Raw genomic sequence first — 21,665 nt, forward strand, 5'->3', positions numbered from 1 at the left:
AATAGGCCTACTAACTAGCTACACAATGGAGACCTCCAAATCTTCATCCTCATGATTCCAGCCTTTAGGTTCATAATTAGTCAACAATTTGTTTGGCTTTATATGTCAACTCTTCTCAGCCACCAGGTTCCATATGATGCCATAATGCCAACAAGGTTTCCCAGGGTAGAGGAACCCACCAGTGAGTCCTGCAGCCCCACCTCTCCAGATCCCTGCCCCACTAGGGAAAGAGAGAGACAGGCTGGGAGTATGGATCCACCTGTCAGTGCCCACATTCAGCAGGGAGCAATTCCAGAAGCCGGGCCTCCACTTTCTGCATCCCACAATTCTGGGTCCATACTCCCAGAGAGATAAAGACTAGGAAAGCTGTCAAGGGAGGGGATGGGATACAGAGTACTGGGGGTGGGAATTGTGTGGAGTTGTTTTTCCTATGTTTTTTTCAGTGTTTATTTTTTTAGAAATAAATTTTTAAAAAAATTTTCAGGGGCAGGGGTCTCCAGAAAATTGGGGCTTGCCTGATCCGGGGACTCATGTGTTGTTGGCTTTTTCATTGTTTTATGTTTCTGAGAGGTTGAGAGAGGAGGAATTCTATTGGGATAACCTGAGGGTGTTTCTTCCCAGGAATGTGCTCTGTGGGTTGGAGAGAACTCTACCAGAGCCAACCTGGGCTGCTGCTTACTCAGCAATGCTGGAGAGGAACCAGGAACTCATGCCAGGGTAGTGTTGAGGGAGAGACTCTGGGACATGGAGTGGGAACACAATGCAATGTTTATTGATTAGAAAAAACTGCCTTTTATATCTTCTGGTCCAGGACTTTTATTTTTGGGGAGATTTTTGATAACTGTTTCAATTTCATTAGCTGTGATGGGCCTGTTCATGTTATCCACTTCCTCTTGACTTAGTTTTGGAAGTTGGTAGATATCTAGGAAATCATCCTTTTCTTCCAGGTTCTCTAGCTTGGTGGCCTATAGTTATTCATAGAAGCCTCGCATGATATGTTGAATTTCTGCGATGTCTGTTGTGATATCTCCTCTTTCATTTAGTACCCATTTTATTTGGGTCTTCTCCCTTTTTTGTTTTGTGAGTCTGGCTAAAGGTTTGTCAATTTTGTTCACTCTTTTGAAGAACCAACATTTACTTTCATTGATCTTTTGTATGGTTTTCAATGTTATTGATTTCTGCCCTAAGTTTAGTGATTTCTATCCTTCTGGTTGCTTTAGGGTTCCCTTGTTCTTCTAGGTCTTTAGGATGTCCAATCAGGCTGTTTATTTGTGCTTTTTCTTGTTTCCTAATGTGTGCTTGTATGGCTATGAACTTCCCTCTCAGTACTGCCTTAGCTATGCCTCAAATATTCTGATAGTTTGTGTCTTCATTTTCATTGAACTCTCAAAACATTTTGATTTCTGCTTTTACAAATGAATTCTACAAAGCCTTCAAAGAAGGTTTTTAAATTTCAAGTGGATCCAGGACTTGGATGTTAGACCACAAAGTATCAGATACTTAGATTTTTTGCCCTTGTTTTTTTATTGTTGTAGTTATTATTTTTTTTGTTACTGATGTCATTGTTGTTGGATAGGACAGAGAGAAATGGAGAGAGTAGAGGAAGACAGAGGAGAGAAAGATAGTCACCAGCAGAGCTACTTCACCGCCTGTGAAGTGACTCCACTGCAGGTGGGGAGCCGGGGGCACGAACCGGGATCCTTCCGCCGGTTCTTGTTCTTTGCACCACATGCGCTTAACCCGCTGCGCTATGCCCGACTCCCTCTTTTTTCTTTTATTATTTAATTTTGAAGTCTTTTTTGATTTTTTTAGATATTTATTTTCCTTTTCTTGCCTTTGTTTTAAAATACTTATTTATTTATTCCCTTTTGCTGCCCTTGTTTTTTTGTAGTCATTTTTTGTTCAATTTTTAATTATATTTATTTATTTATTTATTTATTTTTTGTAATTTTATTTATTTATTTTCCCTTTTGTTGCCCTTGTTGTCTTTTTTATTGTCGTTGTAGTTATTATTGCTGTTACTGATGTCGTCGTTGTTAGACAGGACAGACAGAAGTGGAGAGAGGAGGGGAAGACAGAGAGGGGGAGAGAAAGACAGACACCTGCTTCACCGCCTGTGAAGCGACTCCCCTGCAGGTGGGGAGCCGGGGGCTCGAACCGGGATCCTTACACCGGTCCTTGCGCTTGGCGCCACGTGCGCTTAACCCGCTGCGCTACCGCCCGACCCCCTATATTTATTTATTTATTTTCCTGTTTGTTGCCTGTGTTTTTTATTCTTGCTGTTGTTATTGAATTTGTCATTGTTGGATAGGACGGAGAGAAATGGAGAGAGGAGGGGAAGACAGAGAGGGGGAGAGAAAGACAGACACCTGCAGACCTGCTTCACCACCTGCTTCACTCCCCTGCAAGTGGGCTCGAATCGGTATCCTTATGTCGGTCCTTACCCTTTGCGCCACCTGCGCTTAAACGCTGCACTACAGCCTGACTCCAGTGAGCGATTTTAATTGCCCTGTGACTAAACATCTTCTTGGTTAAAGAGACTGTATATTTCTTTCTGCACATTTACTGTGGTTATTTATGTTACTCTACTGAGTTGTGTGAGAATATACATTGCTGACTAGCCCTTTGATATATGTTGTAGAGCCAGATGTTGTAGTGCCAGGGCCACAGAGAAGAGAGAGAGAGGGTCCAGAGCGAAGAGGAAACACAAATCTTTATGCGCGCTGGCACCTCAGAGTTGGGTGTTAGAGAAGCAGGTTGGGCCACGTGGAGGTAGAGAAAATGGCCGCCTCACGCAGTAACCTTTCCTGTGTCTGAACACCAGAGTGGAGTGCCAGCAAGAGAGAGAGGTGTGGAAAACGCAGGGTTTTTATAGGAGTAGCTTTAGCGAGTATGGGAAGGGGGTGGAGTAACCATAGCACTCCAGGATAGGATGATAACTCTCCTGAGAATGGGAGGGGGGAGGAGTAACCAGAGCACTCCAGATATCACGGGGTTATTGACAATGTCCTGAGGGCACAACATGGCTGAACAGGCACTCCGAGAATGTCCCAACTCTCCAGGGAACTAGCAGTAGCCTGAGGGGGACAACATGGCAGATGTGACTGCATTGGCACAATTTCCCAGCAGATATATAGCATGTAAATATGTTTTCTTATTTTTATTACTGCATCTCTTTGTCTTGGTGATAAGTCTTGTCATTATACCAAATATTTTCAGTTTGTTGTAGTCTCAGTGGTTCACTTGTCCATTTATTTATTTATCTTTGATGTTGAGCTCAGGTCTCTGAAGACATTTCCCATTCAAATATTATGTACTGTACTGTACTGAGGATGACTTCTGTAGACTTTTTTGGAGACTAGTCTAACATCCAAGTGCTTATGTATTTTGAGATGACCCATGGTGTCATGTGATGGTGTTGTTTGGTTTTTATATGCATGCAGTAACTGACTCATTTTCCACAACATCATTTTTTATAGAGACTTCACCTATTTACATCTATTTCCGCAGCATTATTTTCTTGCTTTAAACATGTTCTTAGGTAGGCACCTGCAAAGCTTTCCCCCTGCAGGTGGGGCCGGGTGCTGGAACCTGGGTCCTTGTGCATTGTAACCTGTGCACTCAACCAGGTGCGCCACCACCCAGCAAACCATTATTTATTTATTTATTTATTTATTTATGAGAAATATAGGAAGAGGGAGACAGAAAGAACCAGACATCACTCTGGTACACGTGCTGCTAGGAATTGAACTCATGCTTGAGAGTCCAATGCTATATCTACTATGCCACCTACTGGACTACCCTATTTATTTCTTTATTTATTTTCCCTTTTGTTTCCCTTGTTTTATTTTTGTAGTTATTATTGTAGTTATTGATGTTGTCCTTGTTAGATAGGACAGAGAGAAATGGAGATGGGGAAGACAGAGAGGGGAGAGAAAGAGAGACACCTGCAGACCTGCTTCACCACCTGTGAAGCCAACACCCCTGAAGATGGGGTGTTGTTGCGGTGGTCTGGTGTCGGGCTGCACAGCGGAGAAGAGAGCGGACATCCAGAGCAAAGGGGTACACAAATCTTTATTATAGGATGGCGGGGAGGTTTGGTTCAGACCACGTGGAGCCAGCCGGCAATGGCCAACCACGGGGGGAGAGCAGGGAGCAAGACCTCAGAGAGGGAGAGCCGAGAGCCCAGAGAGAGAGAGAGGAGGGGTGAGGGGGCTTTTTATTGGGCGACAACCAGGGATGACGTGTAGGGCCAGGATTGGTTGAAAGGGGGCACTCTAGGATTTAGCGGGGCATAGAAAAACCTGGGGGCGTAGACTGCATCAGAATAACTCCTCAGCAACAATGGGGAGCTGGGGGCTCGAACTAGAATCCTTCTGCCGGTCCTTTTGCACTTTGCGCCATGTGTGCTTAACCCACTGCACGACTGCCTGATTCCTTCTATTCATTTTTTAAAAAAATTTATATTTATTTTCCCTTTTGTTGCCCTTGTTGTTTTTATTGTTGTTTTTTAGTTGTTATTGTTGTTGATGTTGTCGTTGTTAGATAGGACAGAAATGGAGAGAGGAGGGGAAGACAGAGAGGGAGAGAGAAAAAGAGACACCTGCAGACCTGCTTCACCGCCTGTGAAGTGACTTTCCTGCAGGTGGGGAGCTGGGGGCTTGAACTGGGATCCTTATGCCGGTCTGCACTTTGCGCCACGTGTGCTTAACCCGCTGTGCTACCGCCTGACTCCCTCTATTCATTTTTTAATGAATTAGATACAGAGAGAAAGATACACAGAGAGAGACACCAAAACCAGAGCACTGCTCAGCTCTGGTTTATGGTGGTGCTGGCTATTGATGCTGGACCTTTGGTGCCTCGAGCATGAAAGTCTTTTACAGAACCATTAGGCATTTCCCTTCCCATCCCTTCGACTCTCCTGAAGGAAAAGTCACAGGAAGCAGACACAAGCTGCCCCAGCTGAGGCCTGAGATATCCCCACCCTATCTACCTGCAGAACCACAGGAAAATAAACATTACCCCCAAGCCAATGGGTTCCAGAGTGTTTGTCACACTGTGATCCATGACTGATGTTCTGCCCATCCCCCTGGGGCAGGGTTGGACCTGCAGGTGGCCCATCCTTTGATCCCTCCCCTCCAGAAGCCAGTGAGATGACTCCTTGCTTAGTATTTGTTTCTTCTTTCCTCCCAGCCTATTTCCAGGACTGACACAGCCGTGCCCACTGCTCTTTATTACTTGAATATATGTTGAAGTCACCAAATGATGCCAGGGCCCAGGTAGAACAGATGAAATGTGACCAAGTTCTGGTGGGTGATGGATAATGAGTAGGGACTGGAAAATCAATTGTGTTAATTCCTGGTCTGTCACTGGGACTGAGAATTAATGAGACGATCTGTCTAACTTAATGGTATTTAGGTATTAACAGAGTGTGATAGAATTGTCCACAGGTGCTGCCTGGCATCCCAATGACAGGAGGCCTGCACAGCCCGAGGAGCAGCAGGTGTAAGCAGGTAGGACCCAGGCTGAGCACACAGACACCCGGTGGGGTCCCTGCAGCCTCCCACGCTCCCCTGGGTGGGTCCCAGCACTCCCATGTGGGTCTCATTGTCTTGGTTGCCTCCTGCCAAGCGTAGGCATCCAGCTGGCAGCTTTGAAGGCAAATGCTCCAGGGTGGATCTCTGGACCTGCTTTGAGGTCACCGCTCCGGACACTCTGTGGGAAGATGGATAGTAGCTGGGGGACAAGGGGGCAGTTCATGTGTTGGCAGGGTCTGAGATACACAGACAGGCCTCCTGGCCCCTCGGCTCTGCCCCCCAAATCGAGGTCCACCCCATCGTTATTGTTGGCGGTGCTTTGAGGTACCTCGTGGACCCCATGGCTGAAGCTGCAGCCAAACTGGAATGTCTGCCTTTCAGACGAGATCAGGCGTGTTCAGGGTGGTATGGCCGAAGACATCTGCCTTTCTGAAGCTCAAAGACCAGGGCTTGTCCCAGCTAGAGCCACCCATGGAGATCACCACCTCCCCCTGGTCCCCAATCCCTGGCATTCATACTTTTCTTGTGTGTGGTTTTCTTTCATGCAGAAAATGTTGACTTACATATCCAGTGATATAGAAGACATGAGAATATGCAACTCTGAGGGCAGTTTTTGCCTCTCTATCTCTTTCAGAAATATTTTTATTCATTTATTATTGGATAGAGACAGAGACATTGAGAGGGAGGGGGAGATAGAGAGACAGAGACACCTGAGTCCTGTTTCACTACTCGTGAAGTTTTCCCCGAAGGTGGGGCCCAGGGCCTTGAACCCAGGTCTTTTTTTTTTTTTCAGTGCTTTTTTTTTTTTAATTTCTTTCTTTATTGGGGAATTAATGTTTAACATTCAACAGTAAATACCATAGTTTGTACATGCATATCATCCCCCAGTTTCCCATTTAACAATACAACCCCCACTATGTCATTCATCATCCTTCATGGACCTGTATTCTCCCCACCCACCCACCCACCCCAGAGTCTTTTACTTGGGTGCAATATGCCAATTCCATTATAGGTTCTACTTGTGTTTTCTTTTCTGGTCTTGTTTTTCAACTTCTGCCTGAGAGTGAGGTCATCCCATATTCATCCTTCTGTTTCTGGCTTATTTCACTCAACATGATTTTTTCAAGGTCCATCCAAGAACGGCTGAAAACGGTGAAGTCACCATTTTTTACAGCAGAGTAGTATTCCATTGTGTATATAGACCACAACTTGCTCAGCCACTCATCTGTTGTTGGACACCTGGGTTGCTTCCAGGTTTTGGCTATTACAAATTGTGCTGCCAAGAACATATGTGTACACAGATATTTTTGGTTGGATGTGTTGGGTTCCTAAGGATATATCCCCAGGAAAGGAATTGAAGTGTCATAGGGTAGGTCCATTTCTAGCCTTCTGAGAGTTCTCCAGACTGTTCTCCACAGAGGCTGGACCAATTGACATTCTCACAAGCAGTGCAGGTGTCTCTCTGCCTCCCTTTCCTTCTTGATTTCTGGCTGTCTCTTTTCAATAAATAAATGAAGATAAATTAAGTCTCATGCCTGTAACATGTGCTCTCAGCCAGGTGTGCCATTACCCCGACCCGACTCAATTTCTCTTTCTTGACTGAAAATAAATACAAATCAAATCAATAAAATAGCAAACAGCTTAGATTGTTCTCACTAAGTCACCATCGGTGCCAGAGCAGCTCACTAATTCATTATCTACAGCTTCCAGCTCCTTAAAAACCACAAGAAGCCAACCCTGAACCACCAGGCTAGAGAGGCAGCACTGGGCTCCAGAGCAGAGACATCTCTGTTTCCGGGAGCGTCAGCTAAGGCCAGCCGCACAGCCTGCTGGGACCTGTAGTTCCCACGGCTCTTCTCCCACGGCTGACTGCGAGGAGGCGGACTACAGCTCCAGTCAGGCCAAGCGGCGCAGCGGGGGTCCTGCACACGTGCCGCTGGGCGGTCGGTTTGAGTTGCTGTAGCTGCCAGCTGGCTGTGCAGAGTCTGTTGCACGGCGGCCTCAGGTCAGTCGCGGCTGGTGGGTGTCGCGTTTCGGCGGGAGCCGGGGGAGGCCTCGGCGTGACCGGCCTTAAAGACCTGGGGCTCTGCGTATGTCGGGGAGGTGCGCCAGCCTCGCCTCTGGACATTCTGCGCCGCCTCCCTGTTGGTCTGGGTCCCGCTTCCCCTCGCCCCGCTTTGGGGCCCTCGGAGCTGCGGGGAGATGCGGGGGCCCGCGAGGATGGGGCGTGAGCCGCTGGGGCGGGCGCAGGGTGTCCCGGGCAGGCGACCGTGGGCGCGGACCCGCCGCGGCAAGCAGCGCTTAGCGCTGTGGCCTCTGGCCTTGGCTGTGGGCGGACTGCAGGTGGCCGCCAGCTGCGTGTCTGCTGCAGGGCGGGAGTGGCCTGCTGGAGCTGGTCCCGCTGCAGGATCCTGTGCAGCGACTCTGCGGTCGCCTCACTTGCTGCCGTGCCGCCGTCTGGGCCAGGCCTCACCATCAGAGAGGTTTGGTCATCGTTTTTTAAGGCTCCGGAATTGTGCTCGCAGAGATAAAATGATTAATAGCTGCTGCGACTTCCCCAAACGTTTTCTTTGTGAATAGAGATAGAAACGCAAAGGGAGTGTCCAGGAGGCGGCGCAGTGATGGGGCTTTGGACTCTCCAGCATGAGGTCCTGAGTTGGATCCCCAGCAGCACATGTGCCAGAGTGTTGTCTGGTTCTTTCTCCTCCTCCTGTCTTTCTCATTAATAAATAAGATTTTTTTTTTTTTTTGGCCTCCAGGGATATCAGTGTGGCTCAGTGCCTACACTACGAATCCACTGCTCCTGGAGGCCATTTTTCCCCACTTTGTTGCCCTTGTTTTCATTATTATTGTTGTTGTCATTAATGTTGTTGTTGGATTGGTTAGAGAGAAATGGAGAGAGGAGGGGAAGGCCAAAGGGAGAGAAAGACAGACACCTGCTGACCTGCTTCCCCACCTGTGATGCGACTCCCCTGCAGGTGGTAGCCGGGGGCTTGAACGGGGATCCTCACACCGGACCTTGCACCACCTGCTCTTAACCTGCTGTGCTACTTACTGCCTGCCGCGCAATAAATAAAATATTAAAAATAAAAGGAAGGAAGATCTACAGGGGGGGGGGTGGGAGCAGGAGAGAGACACTGCAGCCTTGTCTCGGCCCGTGAAACTTCCGCTGCAGACGGGGATGGGAGAAGGACGGACTGAGACCCAAGACACCATCTGATTAATTTTTCCATACACCCCTCCCCCCATCAGCTATGGTCATATTCCCTGATGTAGTTTTCATGTGAACATGGCCCTTTTCTGTGCTAATTTATTTCTTGCATGCTTGCTTTTTTTTTTTTTTATTTTTTATTACTAGAGCACTGCTCAGCTCTGGCTTATGGTGGTGTAAGGATTGAACTTGGGACTTCAGAGCCTCAGGCATGAGAATCTCTTTGCATAACCATTGTGCTATCTACCCCCACCCTTCTGTGTAAGTTTCTATGAATTTTTACAAACTGCTTTGAAAACAGGCACAAAGAATTAGAAATATTTCTAAGACAGTTTACTCTTGTGTAATACTAGTATTAAATGTGGGAGGTCTGCACAGCTTTAGAAATTGCGAGCATAGACGGAAAAATGTCCTACTATTACTTAAATGGGGTAAAGAATTCTGCTGCAGTACTCATTTATTGACTCTAGGTGGTGATCTAACACCACGTTACACTCTAACATCACATTCTAACATTAAAATGTTATTGAAATGCAGTTTAGAAATCTTAATATCCTGACATCAAATTCTTATAATTATGTATCCAAATACCTCCTCAGTATAAAACAGGTAGGTGCACCGGTAAGGTCAGGACAAATTATGTCCACAGGTTAACAAAGCAGGTCCAGGCAGAGTTCTGGTCAGGATGGGTCCTGATTCTGGTCTGGATGGGTCCTGGGTCTGGTCCTGAACTGTTCTGGTTCTGTTCCTAGTAGCTGGTTCCTTTCTTGGTCTGGTGGGGAATCTGCAGACACCTCCCTGACCTTTGGTGTGTTGATTGCCAAGGGATATGCCGGATGGGGGCTTCTGAACTTAAAGACTTGCAGGCAGTTCAAAGGTTGCCATCCATGTCCGAATGTCCATGGCTTTTATCCCTGAGCTAGGCTGGGGTGTGGATTAGTTAATTTCCAGTCAATGAGAATTGGGGTCTTCCTGTCATGTAGGTCTAACTATCAGGCGATACAGATGTAGGGCCTGCCCTGCACAGGACTTTATCTTATGCTGGTGTAAGGGGCATTTCAGAGAACTCAGAGGCTGCATTGAGCTTGCCCTGCACAAGACTTTATCTTATGCTGGCCTACAGGGGCATTTCAAAGAACTACAGGGGCCACATAAAGCTTGCTCTGCACTGGACTTTATCTTTGCCTGTGCAGGGCCATTTCAGCGCATTTATCCTGCATAGGACTTATCTATGCAGGACTTGGGGGCCAAGGGTCTAGGTTTTATCTTTCACTTTCCTTTGTTGCTTAAAACTCAAGAGTAGTTTAGCACTTTACTTTTAACAATGTTTCATCACTCAAATAAGCATCTTAAGATTTCAAACTCAAAATAATATTCTCATACTGGAATATTCACTTTAACTCTAACACTCTAAACTGAAACAACTTATCCTCATATTTCCAGCCTATTTAAACATTTCACAATCAGAGGAATACTTTCACACTTAATATTCTCACACTTCTTATATATGTCTTAAGTACACACTGTTTCATGTACATATTATTTCAAGTACATATTGTTTCATGTATACACTTTAGTATTATTCTAAGTTCACACGCTTTATAGATTAATATTATTCTAGTCTAAGTTTGGGCATAAGTCACAGCACTAGGTTCACACTCCTTATACATTAATATCATTCTATTCTAAGTTTGGGCATAAGTTACAACATATTTGTTCAGAAATCCGAGGTCTCAGCCCTTGTATTGAAGGGGTCGTGTTTTCTTTATCTGGTATATGTAAGGGACACTTAACTGAATGCTTGAATATTCTGGTATGTGACATTCCATCCCCTTGGTCCCAAGGGCCTAGAAGGCTCGAAAGGTCCAGTAGTCTAGAGGGAGCTTGAGAGAAAACTGGGCCTTCCCATATACCAGCTCACTGTGCCTGCACTTACCTGAGGTGCAACATTTTACGTCCCCTCCAATAACTCTGAGCTATGTGTTGGTGAATACATTCCTCGATAAGAGGTTTTAAGATCATATGAGCTTTATGTGGTTCTAAAGTTTTGGGCTGATAGGCCTTGTCTGGTGGGGGGGTGTCTAGAGTACCAGTCTCCTTCCAGGAATGTGAATGTGCCCTTGGTTGCCTAATTAACATGTATAAAATAAATACTGTGTATATGATCCTTTATCTGTGTAACAGGCTCAAAATCCTGCTACCCAGGTTGCTGTCTGTAGTAGAGGGTCCCTGTGTACACGTTTCTTAGGATTTAATGTGTCATGCCCTATGAGATGGTGTGCTAGAGTGACCAACTGGTGTTCATCTTCTGGCCCTGGCTTTGAGTAAGTTTTCCAAAACATAATACTGTATTTACATGTACAAAATTGGCAACGAATTTCCTTAGGAAAAATGTTTCTACAAAGTCTAGATTGGACATTGTATATATGAAACAAAACAGTAAGCCTTCAAAATGCATTGTGTAACAATTATAGAAAAACCAAAATTGATTACTCCGTGTTCCCAGATCACACTTCCACCCGGAGTCCCACAGAGTTCATGCCGTGTCTTCCAGACCTTAGACATAGTCACAGCAACAGTGGCACACTGCAATGCAAACTCTGACTGTCATTTCTAGAATAACAATTACACAGGTGATCCAAAACATCTGTTTCACCCAATACCACCAATCACAAAGATGTATACACAGAAAATCAAGTTGCACAGCTCAGGCCAGAATATCCCCAAATGAGCATCTCTTAATAGCTGTACTAGTGGATCTGTGTACAAAGGTGTTGGGTTGTAATACTCCCACAGTTTCATGTGCATCATGGATCTTTGGCTTGAGCAACTGTCCCTGTTTCTCTATTTTTCATTTATGTATACTTTTTAACTGTTTCTCTTTCCTTGTGGCAATACCCCATATTTCATTAGCAGTTTTAATAAAATGGTTGTATTGTTCCCAGTCTAATTCAAAGTCAAATAGTTTGGTCGTATCAAAATAATGCTTCTCTTCATAGTGTAGAGTGGTGATCAGGGTGGTATTATGCACTGTGGCTTCTGAAGAACTGGTCAGTATATAACACCCCTTTGTCAAAGTATAAATAATGCTTACTTCTTCCAAGGAGTTTTTTTTCGGGGTATCTCTCTCCCTCTCTGGCGGGGTGGTCTCCAGGGGAAAGGAAACGGGCTGGTTCTTTCTTGTTCACAATAGGGGTCACACGAAGTGAAAGACACCAGGGGACTCTTAGCATGCCTAGCATCTGAGTCCTAGAGTCCCAGAATCCTAGAGTCCGTTTATTAGCAAAATGGACATGAGTTAAATAGAAAAGCAATGGAGGTAATTGTTGTTGAAATATGTCAGAAATTACAGGTTTCTTAACAGTCAGCATGCCCCTAAGGTAGGGGGCTGGTATGACAGGAATTGATGAGATACAAGACAGTTATTTTCCATGACACAAGCAACTTAATTATCCAAAGGTATTTGAGAGAAGCATAGGGGTTGAACCCGTAAGGTGAGACAGAGAGAAGATGAATATCAAAAGGCCATATAGTTTGGAATTTATCTTGTCTGGGGTCTGAGGTGTGTGATGAAGTGTGTGATAAGGTGTGTTCTGTGATCAGAAGGTGACTTTGAATAAGTGACTCTGTGGCCATGTGGCCTGTGGTTAATGGAGGGAAGTACTGGGGTATCTGTGGGCCTGAGAGTCAAGAAGGAAAGAACCAAGTCTGAGTTTCCCCCCTTATGCTCACCTCAGTTGAGAGAGACTTACCAAGAGGTTATCTTCTCAGACCTCCATCCAAAGATGGGGGTGGTTCTCCCTAAGCTCTGTCAGGCTTACACATGTTACCAACAGGTATTATTCAAATAAGTGCACACTAGTTGAGTGGGCACAGCTGTACATATTAAAAAGGTGCAATCACCCTATTTTGTAAGCATTTTTGGCACTAGTGCCTCTGCTAAATTTGTGGTTGCCAATTTTACCTCGGGGAGGCCTTTATGTGTACATAAGTTTGGTCTTCATTGCAGGCACTCCTCTACAGGTATATACATTGATGTGTTAGTAGTATTCAGATCTGTCCACAAGAAATGGTCCACAGGTATAACCCATTCAATACTCCAGGGTTTAGGAACAACCTGGGTGTGATTGGCTACATAAGTATTACCCAAGAATATTTGCAGCAAACTAGGGTTACCTTTCCATCTTCACACCAAGATTCACCCTCGGGGTTTAATCTAGTTTGAAATTCTCTAGTCCTTCTCCCAATTCCAGTGGTGAATAAAGTATTTAGTTGTCTTTCTAGCTCCTGGAGTGTAGAAGTGTACATCTGATACATCACTAGATTGTGATTCTCCACTATCAATGACAGTGTCCTATTGTATTTTTGTTGGTAAGTCTCCTCCACTGCCTTCATTCAGTCTGCATGGTATTGATAATTATATGCATAGGATCCAATGCTTTAGATAATGCATGGATGCCTCTGACTGAGCCCTTATTCAGTCTCTCCAAATTGGCTATGTCTACTCTAAGGGGCTGCATTAGGGTGGCTGCAATACCACCTCCCAATATGCCTCCAACTATTATTCCAGACATCAATGCTCCTGCTGCTAGGAACAGTAAAGGTTTCCTTCCCATCCATTGCGGGAGGAGTATTGTAAGTTACGCCTAGGAATATTTTTGTAAAGGCTGTAAGAGGAAAGGAAATCTGTATTGGCCTGACACGTGGTGTTAGTATCATAGTTACAGGTAATTTCGGGTTGGGTTCCTCCATGGGGGCTCTGGTTATCTTTGGGTTTCCCTTTGGTGGAATTAACCATCCCCTAGGGTAATGAGCATTCTTGAAATACATAAATTCTGTGTCATTTCCTTTCTTATGGTTAAGAGCTCCTCTATCCACTATATATGCTCTGTGGGTTAAGTTACAAGTCAGGAAATTCATTGGTGTATAGTATAGTACATCCCATGGTTGAGTGAATAAATTGGTCATATCCTGTTTGGGTTTCAGTGCTGTCCAGTCAGACATATGCCATATTTGATGTTGCACATTCCGCCACCTCCCCCCTGCTCCATTGCTTGAAGCTGTGGTCTATTTACATAATCATTGTTTTGTTTGAGACCTGCCCTGCCTGCAGGGTGTTGACTTAATCCCCACTGGTTAGATGGAAGCTTGCTACATTCATGCTCTTTTTTCCCTCTCCACCCCCTATCCTACACATGTCCTTTTCCATCCTGGCAATTCCACTCTGGAAGGTATAAAGGCAGTTCTTTTCTGACCAATAATGGCAGAATTACATTGCGTTCCCTCTCAACCAAAAGTTCCTGGTTCCTCTCCCTCGTTGCTGAGTAAGCAGCAGCCTAGGTTGGTTCTGACCCAGTTCTCTCTAACCCAGAGAGCATGTGCCTGGGAAGAAACACCCTCAGGCCAGCCTGTAAATTTGTCCAACCAAACTTTGCCATTTTAAGAGGTATTACATGTGATATATGGTGTCCAAAGTCCATCTTAATGAGAGGTAGTATATAATAGAAATAATATGGTAGTTCTGTATGTTGTATCTCATGGACTCCTTTCATGATAATCATGTCCATGATTTACACCCTGTGGCCAGCAATTTAAAAGCTGTACAGGTTTTCTCTTGCCTCTATGGTACCCTGGTACAACATAACAAGTGTGGGTAGCTCCCTTGTGGTGAACAGTACAACTTAGCTTTCTTAGGGGCATTGGATTGCCATGGTTGTGGCCCAGTATCTGTTAAAACTAATGACATCCGATAAGGATGTACACCTAGAGTCATGATTTTCATCCACTGTTCCCATAAGGGCCAGTTCTCCAGGGAAGTACTCACAGAAGGCGATACCTCATCATTATAATACCATAAGTCTCCAAAAAATGGTAGGTTGGGAAATTCCGCTCCACACAGCCATAGAGTACTACCACTTGCATTCCTTAAGAACTCATCCTCGCTCTGTATGTTCTCCTTTAAAGACTTTGGGCATAAATTTCCCCATGGAATTGGTAGGGCTGTAACTCATCTTTTAACCAGTTTAGGCTTTACTTATTCCCCTTTATTACATGCAGTCCAACTCATTGGATTGCATGGATCTGCAGATTCAGAGGCAATGACTGATTCACTAAATTCATAATCCTTCCCTTGCATTGCTTCTGCAGACGCATTGTAATTTATCCTGTTGTCATCATCCCAAGCATTTTTGACAACCATGGAGAAGAATGCTCTTCAAAGCGTCATGTTCATAGACATACCACCATCAAAAGGATGTAAAGTAAAAACTGCTTGAAACATATCCCCTGTTAGTAGCTTAAATGCCATCTGATGTATGTAGCTAGGTGGCCTCCAGCGTGTGGAGTATGTTACCATGGTATCTGTCTTATTGGTCCAAACTTCTGAGAAATGAAATTTCAGTGGCTTTTTCTCAAACCTGTTAGTATTACCTAAGCCATTAGTTACCAGCATATATATCTTATTAAGATGGTAAGGGGCTACCCTAGCTCTGTACTGATCACATCCTAGATTCCAGACGTATGTGAGACTGTGAATATTTCTGCCAAATTGATTGTATGATAGGAACAACATTAGTATATAGGGTCTCATCAGTCCAATAGAGAGGGAGATTCCTCTCAGGGTCCACTTCCTTTGGTGTCCATGCCTTCAGTGGCTCTGTAGTTGGCAGTTCTGGTGTAGTGGGTTTGGGTTTTGCAGGAGTGCTGGTTGTACTGGAGACAGTACTGTCGTCACTGATAGCAGTGCCATCTGCCTGAGTGCTGGTGTTGATGCCAAGAATGTGGTCACTAACAATGCACAGAGTGTCATATTTGGGGTATGTGTAACACTGGGTGTAGTAAGCTCAGGCATTGTAGGGGTAGGGTGTGCGTGGGGGGGTTAAGGTATCTCACTGGCCCACTAGAGATGACTTTCGTTTTCTGAGGGCAATGAGGAGGAGAGTCAATAATCCCCACATCAGTCCCTTTAGGCACTGTCTTTGCTCCTCAGAAAAGTGTGCCTCAGTCCAGCAGATGGTGTAACTAGCTAGCAGGACTCCTAGTCTCTTGTTCCCTGTGATATTGCTCTGGTTGCAACTAAAAATTGGCGCAGGTGCCTCAATGCGAGCTGCTTTACGTGGTAGCAGCTTCACAGGAAGTTCAGCACGGCTGGACTCTCCAGGCCAAACTGAAACCATCTCGCCTTTTGCCATGATTAAGCTCTGTGTGGTCTTAATAGTATTTACCTATGGCCAGGCTCAGAGCCTGACCAAATGACAAAAATAATGACAAAACCTTTACTGTACTCTGTAAGATTGATCATAATGGAACAAGCAATAGCAGTAATGCAGTATTTTTCAGGAGGCCCCAAGAGTAAAAAATGTTTTCCCCTTTATCTACACCACTTTAGTGTTCCCCCTAAAATATGGAAAAAGATTGGTAGTTCCCACAGTGGAGGGGCCAACTTACATGACATGATTAATGCAAAGTTATGGTACCTGCCTAGATACAATGGGCCTTTTAATCTACCATCCACCACTATGCTCCCACTTCCTTATACAAGAATAGTACACAAGAACCTAGGTTACATAGTGAGCATATACAGAAGATGGATTCTAGCTAGAGAGTTTAACTTGGAACAAAACCAAACAAAACTCCTCGATCAAACATTGGAACAGATTTTGTGAAAAATGGGTTGCTCAATTTGTTTAAGGGCCCTAGAAACATAAGAAGCTTGAACTTTCTATAAACCATTGTCTTCTGATACATAGGGCCAAGAGAATGACATAAAAGTTAGAATATTAATGAATAGGACATTTGCCTAGCACACAGGTACAAGAAGAACAAAAGATAAAGAAACGGTGATGTGTTCTCTAGGACAGAAAGTGCCCCTGGAATGTAAATGTTCCACAAAGCAGGAGATGTTTCCTACCTGTGCTGTTCTTACTTGGTGATTTTTGTTTAAAAAATAATCAAAGCCTTGGTGGTTTTTGTTTTAATAATCAATACCTTGGTGATTTTTGTTTGAATGATCTAAGCCTTATGAGACTATAAAATAAAGTTCTGGGGTGGGGGTAGATAGCATAATGGTTTTTCAAAGAGACTCTCATGCCTAAAGCTCCAAAGTCCCATGTTTAATCCCCTGCACCACCATAAACCAGAGCTGAGCAGTGCTCTGGTAAAAAATAAAATAAAATAAATAAAGTTCTGCTTAAGTAAGACAGAGATGTCTTCTTGAGCTTGATTCAGCATCAACTCACTCATCTCTCATTCTTCATTCTTCATTCTTCGCCGATGCAACCTCCTCCTTCAGGCTAACCCTAATAACCTGTTGGGGCTGGCTCCCAGCAATAAATACTCTGACAGATAGCTTCAATCTCATGCACAATAGGGCCTCCTAGGTAAATAACAGACACACTAACTATAACTAACACTAGGATGTACCTTGTGCACATGCTCTTATGCTATTTGGTCCAGTTTGGCCAACCTTAAGTCACCCTTGTCCTTAGTAATCCAAGCAGTGTTCCCTTGACCTTCTGTCACAATCTCAGCCTTTCCCAATGATTGCATTTTCTTGTCCCTGTAGAGACAAGTGTCTGGTCTGATTAGTTGTTGGTCTGGGAGGCTCACATATTCTAAAATTGGTACTTGTCTGATTGCCTCTCGAATAGGGGAGTCCCTATAGAGTCTAGGCCTGTTGTTTAACTCAGAAGATGCCTTTACTATTGCTTCCTCAAGATTTTTATATTCACTGTTCATAAATTTAGCTTTAATGAGCCCATTCCATCTCTACATAATCTGCTGCTATTGGGTTGTAAGCCATATGGAATTCCCATGTGATACCTATGTTCTGTGCATATTGTTGGATCATGTTTCCAGTAAAGTGTGTTCCTTGAGATCAAGGAGCTAACTATATGACAATTGGAATACCATATACTGATATCCAATTGCATAAAGTAAAAATAGCCAGATTCTGGGAGGGGCTGTTGCCACTTCTTGCTAATCCTAGACCTGTTCATACATCTACTATTGTACAAACATATCTGTCCCTGTACTGTTGTAGGGGTCCTATAAAATCTATTTGGTGGGTATGGTTAAAATGTAATTTTATTGCAGTCTGTCCTGGGTATCTATGAGAAAATCTATTTGTTCATTTGGGCAATTCTTACAGGACCTGATAGCTTCCTTTGCCGTGTGCCAAGTGACTTTGGCATTCCTTTCTTTAAACCACTTGTGTGTTCCATGATTCCCGGGATGTCCTAAAAACTCATGAACTTCTAAGATTTCCTCTAGTGTGATGGGTCTAATCTGGGAGTCCCTTTTTAACTTTAATTTTGTTCCTGTGTTTTCTGTCACTCTCCATCTCCTGTCTATTTTTCCTATAATGCTGCTAATTTATCAACCTCATTATTATATTTAGTCTGTAAAGATTCATCTTTCTTATGAGGATCTACATGGTATACCTGAATTTTGATGTCTCTCCCAATCTGGTGTAGCTCCTTCCATGCTTCCTTACTCCAAATTGCCTTTCCATTGATTTTCCAATCTGTATGTTCCCATTTTCCTGACCATAAGTCTATCTCATTCAGTACACACCATGAGTCAGAGAACAAATGTAAATCCTGTCTCTCCTTCAAAGACTTTCTGGCAGCTAAAAGAGCTGCTATAACTTCTGCATGCTGTGTGGAGTGGGACGTGCCTTGATCAATAATGATCATGTTATCGGATGGTCCAGTGCTGCGGCTTTCCATCTTACCATGTTATTTTGTGTGGCAGTGGAACCATCAGTGAACCAGAGAGGAAGAGTATTGCCCTGGTCACCATCGTTCAATAGGTATCTGTTTCTGGGGAGGGGAGGTGTGTGTGGGGGAGGTATATACCCGCCCCCCCAGAGCTTGTTGTAACAACTGCTCGGACACCATGGGTACCATCTGTGGAGGTTAGAAACCAACTGTTACTTGTTAGAGACTTTTACACAGAAACCAACTGTTACTTCTTAGACACTGTTACACTGAAACCAACTGTTACTTGTTACAGACTGTTACACTGAAACCAATGGTTCCTTGTAACAGCCTTTAAACTGAAACCAATTGCTCTTGTTCCCTGTACTATAAAAAACGGAGAGTGAGAAATTTGCTATCATCAGTGCAGACTCTTCCCCTTGTGTGGACAGATGTCAGCCGCCCAAGCTTAAGCTTGCGAATAAAGGCTCTTGCTCTTGCATGTAATTCTGGTCTTTCTTGTGTGAGATCGGAACTGGAACTTCTGTGCACAACACCATCCTCTTCTCTTCCAGGGATACCCCAGGAAGAAACTGGACAGATACCATTTCCATTGAAGCACTTTTCCTTCCATGGGTAGGCCAGTCCATGCCTCTGCCGGTGCCTCAACCCAATCTAATATGGGCAGGGTAGTTTGGAGGACTACCAGATTATTCCTCAAAATAGAGTGGCACGTTCTCAAAGCTTCATATACTGTCTATACATACTTTTCAAACAAGGAAAAGTTGTTCTCTGATCATGGGAATCTTTTACAATAAAATCCTATGGGAGTTAGCCTGCTCTGTTCCCTAACAAATTTATTCCAGTTTCCCCAGCTGAGTTTATAGAATACATCAATGACTACTGTTTGACCTTTTTTAATATCAGTGAGCTCCTTATATTCTACAACTCTCTTCTTCACTATGCCAAAGGCCTCTTCTTGTGGTCCTCCGCATTCAAAATCTTCAGTTTTCTTAGTTATGTCATATAAAGATTTAAGCACCATTTGTAAGTGTGGTATGTGGTTCCTCCAATACATGAATGTACTTACTATAGCTTGCTGGGTTTGAGACTTATTCTGTGGTGTTCATAGGGCTTTAATTTTGTCTATTGCAGCCTCGGGTATTTTAGGTCCCGTGTTTAACCAATGTATTCCTAAGAACTTTACACTTTTGGGAGTTGGATGGTAGCATAATGGGTTAAGTGCACATGGCACAAAGCACAAGGACTGGTGTAAGTGTCCCAGTTTGAGCCCCTGGCTCTCCACCTGCAGGGGTGTTGCTTCACAAGCAGTGAAGCAGGTCTGTAGGTGTCTGTCTTTCTCTCTTCCTCTCTGTGTTCCCCTCCTCTCTCCATTTCTCTCCTATCTAACAACAATGACAACAGCAATAATAACTACAATGATAAAAAACAACAAGTGCAACAAAAGAGAAAATAAAAGAGAAAGGATGAAAGAAACAAAAAGGTACTCTACACTTTGAGCAGGGTTTGGACCTTAGCCTGATTAATAGTCTATCCCTGTTGTCTCAGTTGTTTAACAGAGCCTTTTTTACAGCTTTCTTATTATGCCCTATAATTAAAAGATCAGCTACATAAGAAAAAAATTCACATCCCTTTGGTAGCTGTAATGTCTCTAAGCTCCATCTGAATCTGGTATCTTGTGCTTTGCTCCTTATGCACTTAACATGCTGCACTACCGCCCGACCCCTGTTCTACTAGATTTTGGTGGATGCTTTTGTTGAAGAAAAATTTAAAGGGTTGGATAGAGATGTCAGTCAAGTTTGTGGGCTTGGTAATGTTCCTAACAGGCAGGATAACTCACTACATGTTTCCATAACCTCTTCTGTTTCCATTGCACAGCTAGGGTATTATACCTTTTATTCACCACAGTATCTTCCATCTAGGGGCCATACTGTCCAGTGAAGAGGCTGTGCTGCTAGATTTAAACAGAGTCTCAAGCTATTGCTGTGATTGATCTTCCATTTTCTGGCCTGAAAGACATTCAGGGAAAGAGGAAGAGATGGCAGTTTCTTGGGTAAGTGACTTGCCCCACATCAGATTCTGTTTCTTTTTCCTCTTGAATACTTTGTCCTTTAATTTATACATGTTTAATTTACTGTTTCTGTTTTGCACATCTTATTTCTGTATCTCTGTCTCTGTCTCTTTCTGCCAGGGCACTGCTCATCCTTGGCTTTCATCTCTGGCTTATATCCCTGGCTTATGGTCAGCCAATAGAACCTAGTAGCTGAGAACCTCAGGCAGAAACTTTGTTATCTTCCCCTCTCTTTATTTAGGTTTTTTCTTTATTATATTATTTCTTTAGGTTTTTTAAATTATATTTATTTTCCTGTTTGTTGCCCCTGTTTTTATTCTTGCTGTTGTTATTGAATTCGTCATTGTTGGATAGGACAGAGAAATGCAGAGAGGGGGAGAGAAAGACAGACACCTGCAGTCCTGCTTCACTGCCTGCTTCACTCCCCTACAAGTGGGCTTGAATCGGTATCCTTATGCTGATTCAAGCCCTTTGCGCCACCTGCACTTAAACACTGCACTACCGCCTGACTCCCGTGAATGATTTTTTAAAATTTATTTATTTGTTTTTATTATTTATTCCTTTTGTTGCCCTTGTTTTATTGTGTAGTTATTATTGATGTCATTGTTGTTGGATAGGACAGAGAGAAATGGAGAGAGGAGGGAAACACAGGGGGAGAGAAAGACAGACACCTGCATACCTGCTTCACCGCCTGTAAAGTGACTCCCTTGCAGGTGGGGAGCTGGGGGCTCAAACCGGGATCCTTCCGCTGGTCCTTGTGCTTAGCGCCACCTGTGCTTAACCCGCTGTGCTACCACCTGACTCCCTCGTGAATGATTTTTAATTGCCCTGTGATTAAACATCTTACTGTGTTTATTTATGTTACTCTACTGAGTTGTGTGAGAACATATATTGCTGATTATCCTTTTGATGTATATTATGTAAATATGTTTTCTTATTTTTATTACTGCATCTCTTTGTCTTGCTGGTAGGTCTTATCATTATACCAAATATTTTCAGTTTGTTGTAGTCTCAGTGGTTCACTTGTCCATTTATTTATTTATCTTTGATGTTGAGCTCAGGTCTCTGAAGACATTTCCCATTCAGATATTATGTACTGTACTGAGGATGACTTCTCTAGACTTTTT

At 43.8% G+C, this 21,665-nt stretch overlaps 1 protein-coding gene and 1 long non-coding RNA gene across 2 annotated transcripts in view; both read left to right on the forward strand.

Annotated features, from left to right (window-relative positions):
• Positions 1-21,665, forward strand: part of LOC103127923 (zinc finger protein 345-like) — a 250,307-nt gene that overhangs the window by 160,417 nt on the left and 68,225 nt on the right. The window contains exon 2 of the mRNA XM_060204986.1: positions 20,390-20,520. Coding sequence (XP_060060969.1) covers positions 20,506-20,520 — 15 coding nt within the window. The 5' untranslated portion in view covers positions 20,390-20,505. The remainder of the gene's footprint in view (positions 1-20,389; positions 20,521-21,665) is intronic.
• LOC132542440 (uncharacterized) overlaps positions 7,484-21,665 on the forward strand; it is a 220,512-nt gene continuing 206,330 nt past the window's right edge. Inside the window, exon 1 of the long non-coding RNA XR_009553451.1 lies at positions 7,484-7,542. This is a non-coding gene — a long non-coding RNA (uncharacterized LOC132542440). The remainder of the gene's footprint in view (positions 7,543-21,665) is intronic.

The sequence above is a fragment of the Erinaceus europaeus genome, chromosome 13 (assembly GCF_950295315.1).
Source record: "Erinaceus europaeus chromosome 13, mEriEur2.1, whole genome shotgun sequence".
NCBI classification, from domain to species: Eukaryota; Metazoa; Chordata; class Mammalia; order Eulipotyphla; family Erinaceidae; genus Erinaceus; species Erinaceus europaeus.